Below are 3,258 nucleotides of genomic sequence, written 5' to 3'. Positions count from 1 at the left end.
TGATGTATCAATAATTGAAGCTGAGAGTTCCAGTGTGAACGACCAAAAGAGGAAATTGTATTCAAAATGGCTCTCTGTTTCTCCTGAGGCAACTTGGAATGATGTCATTACTGCATTGACAATTAGAAGAGAAAACACTCTTGCACAAAATATCAAAAAAATGATTGAAGGACATCCTTCAGTACCTAACATTAGTAATGGAGCTGCTGTTGGTGCTACACAAAAAGAGAAAATAATGTTTAACACAAAAGAAGATGAAGAACAAGTTTTGCATTCACTGATAGAGCTGAACAAATCATTTACTGATTTAGAAATTGAGGTACGCACAGCTTTTGATGAAAAAGAAGCTTCAGATCCTAAGCTACTCATTAATTTAACAAGATGGATTGAAGCGTACATGAACTGGAATGACAAGCTAACAAATGCATCGTTAAATGAAACTTTTAAAATTATTCAACCATTTTATGACTTCATTGACTGCAACTTGATAGTGGATGTAAGTGAAAAGTTTCTGAAAGGTGTTACTTTTGGTGACGAAGAAAAGCTGAACATTGTGAGTGAACTACAAAATCACAAGAAAAAGGCAGACACATTTAGATTTTCGACTAATGTAGCACATCTTCACAAGTCATTAATGGAAATATACCAGGAGCACATACCAGATCTAACTAACATGCCGCATATTATCATAAAGCTTCAAAATCCATGGTATGGTAACAATATAAATAGTTTAGCTCTTCTAATTAAGCATTTGCTACCAGTGGGACTTGCACAATCGTTATTAAAACATATCACAATTTTTAGGGGATCAGTAGTTATTAAATACACAGTACTTGATTCTACAGCTGATAGTCTAATAGAATATACTGGAGGAAAGTTACAGTTTATGCGTCTCATTGGTATATTTAGTTTATACATTAATGATCATCCTGTCCTTCAAGAAGATGAGAATATGAACTTCACTTTTGAACTAGCTCTCCTTGAGGCAGTCACAGCTGGTAATAATGAAGCAATGGAGTTTCTTCTTCAACTGGAAACTGTTAATATTGATCATACTAATGAAGAAGGCAAGACAGCACTAATGTTAGCTTGTGAAAGAGGACATGAGGACATTGTACACAGTTTACTGTCTGCTGGAGCTAATGTTAACATTCAGGACAATAAAGGATGGACTGCAGTAATGATAGCAAGTGAACATAATCACATTTCAATCATTCACATGTTACTACAAGCTAATGCTAATCCTCACCTGAAGAAATGAAATGGATCAAATGCTGTAATGATTGCTAGTTACTATGGTAACTATGAGGTGGTTGAACTATTGATTAGTAAAGGAGCCGATTATAAATATCAACGAGAAGATGGTTGGAATGCTTTTATGTTTGCTTGTCAAAATAGCCACATTCAAATAGTTGAACTTTTGCTGAAGGAACAAGTTGATCCTAATGTTCAAAACAAAAATGGTTGGAATGCTTTTATGTCAGCTTGTCAAAATGGTCACATTCAAATAGTTGAACTGTTGCTGAAGGAACAAGCTGATCCTAATGTTCAAGACAAAGATGGTTGGAATGCTTTTATGATGGCTTGTCAAAATGGTCACACTCAAATTGTTGAACTGTTGCTGAAGAAAAAAGTTGATCCTAACGTTCAAAGAAATAATGGTGGGAATGCTTTTATGCTGGCTTGTCAAAATGGTCACACTCAAATAGTTGAACTGTTGCTGAAGAAACGAGTTGATCCTAATGTTCAAAGGAAAGATGGTTTGAATGCTTTTATGTTGGCTAGTGCAAATGGTCACACTCAAATAGTTGAACTGTTGCTGATAGAACAAGTTGATCCTAATGTTCAAGACAAAGATGGTTTGAATGTTTTTATGCTGGCTTGTCAAAATGGACATGCTCAAGTAGTTGAGCTGTTACTGAAGGAACAAATTGATTCTGATGTTCAAAACAAAGATGGTGTTACTGCTTTAATGGTTGCCAGTGCTAATGGACATTATGAAGTAGTTAAGTTATTATTAGAATGGAAAGCTGATCCAACTATTAAATCTAATGAAGGTCACACTGCTTTATTTTATGCCAAGACTGAGGAAATATCTGTATTACTTCAACAAGTTGATGATGCTATTAGTGTATCTTCATGTACCAGTAGTGTATTGAGTTTAGTCATGTGATGTTAGTAGGCCTAACCAAAGTTAAATATATATTTTTAGATATTATATTGCTAATTTTTGTCAAGTTTGAATATCATAATGAACACACCCTGCATAGCGAGCACTGAAAAGAAGCAATTAACGTACAAAAATAATATTAAATATTAATTAATGACTAAAAACAAAACATGGAGTGAATGTATAATTATTTCTTGATGATCAGAAGTAGCAAACACAACCGTCTGACTCATTGTACCATCCCTAAAAAGAGAGAAGGAAGGAAAGAGAAATAGAAATAGAGCAATTATATTGAGCATTTTTAAAGAGAAGTAAAATGACTAACATTTCTCACAGAGGCTACCATACCATCCTGCTTTACACTTACAAGATCCTAAATGTAATAAAAAGTAAAACCTCATATTTTCATCCACATATTTTTTAGAGTTTGCTTCTCTTTAAATTTTCCTCCTCTCTCTCTCTTTCTTCCATTTTCCAAATTCTTCCCTTACATGTTCTTTCTTACCATTAGTACAAACTCCATTTCCATTGCAATCAGTTTCATCACAGTTCAGTAGTTCACATTTCTCCCCACACCATGGAGAGACACAGGGAGTAGACCCACCACCACCATCACCATTACTAGAACTATCAGTGTCATTAGCAACATCATGAACACACAACACTGTTGATACTTTCCTAGTCTTGTCGCCCCGCCCCTTCGCTTTCTGAAGGGCGGGGCGACGAGACTAATACTTTCCTTGGACATAAGTAAAGCTTCTTATCCTCATGACTACAGATAAAAACAAAAATTGCTATTTTTCACAATATCAAAGTGTTTATACCAGTAGTCACCAGGATAGTTTACAAGAGTTCCCTCTACTAGTAAAGTGTTTGATCCACCTCCATCAAGATTAATAGCATTGACGACACCTCTTTTAATAAGAATATCAGCAAATTTAAACAAATTGACTCTATAAGATAAAAATAGAAATACAGTCCAATAAAGAGAGAAAGGACTGCATGAGTGAGTATATCCATTGCCAATTAATTATGTGATTTAGTGTACAATTTTGGCACAGGTTTATGTGCTATGAGTGTGTGAAGGG

At 34.7% G+C, this 3,258-nt stretch overlaps 1 protein-coding gene and 1 long non-coding RNA gene across 2 annotated transcripts; one reads left to right on the top strand and one right to left on the bottom strand.

Moving 5' to 3' along the window:
* The first annotated feature begins 160 nt into the window (after positions 1–160).
* LOC105315435 (uncharacterized) lies at positions 161–2,173 on the top strand. Its single transcript, XM_011410090.1, has 2 exons — positions 161–713; positions 1,908–2,173. Exons 1-2 carry the CDS (start codon positions 161–163, stop codon positions 2,171–2,173), a joined length of 819 nt encoding a protein of 272 aa, XP_011408392.1.
* Positions 2,174–2,203: 30 nt separating this feature from the next.
* Positions 2,204–2,844, bottom strand: LOC109590274 (uncharacterized). Its single transcript, XR_002189236.1, has 3 exons — positions 2,676–2,844; positions 2,496–2,543; positions 2,204–2,413 (listed from the first exon to the last, which is right to left on the bottom strand). It is a non-coding gene; the product is annotated as an uncharacterized LOC109590274 (long non-coding RNA).
* Between the last annotated feature and the right edge of the window lie 414 nt (positions 2,845–3,258).

Source organism: Amphimedon queenslandica, unplaced genomic scaffold, assembly GCF_000090795.2.
Source record: "Amphimedon queenslandica unplaced genomic scaffold, v1.1 AMPQUscaffold_10270, whole genome shotgun sequence".
NCBI classification, from domain to species: domain Eukaryota; kingdom Metazoa; phylum Porifera; class Demospongiae; order Haplosclerida; family Niphatidae; genus Amphimedon; species Amphimedon queenslandica.
Note: the sequence above shows the minus strand (reverse complement) of the source record. Positions and strands in the feature narration are given on the sequence as shown.

Coding starts and splice junctions, on each gene's coding strand:
- LOC105315435 (XM_011410090.1), top strand. CDS start 161: ATGATTGAAGGACATCCTTCAGTACCTAACATTAGTAATGGAGCTGCT. Junction 714..1,907: donor GCTTCAAAATCCATGGTATG/GTAACAATATAA, acceptor ATGCTCAAGTAG/TTGAGCTGTTACTGAAGGAA.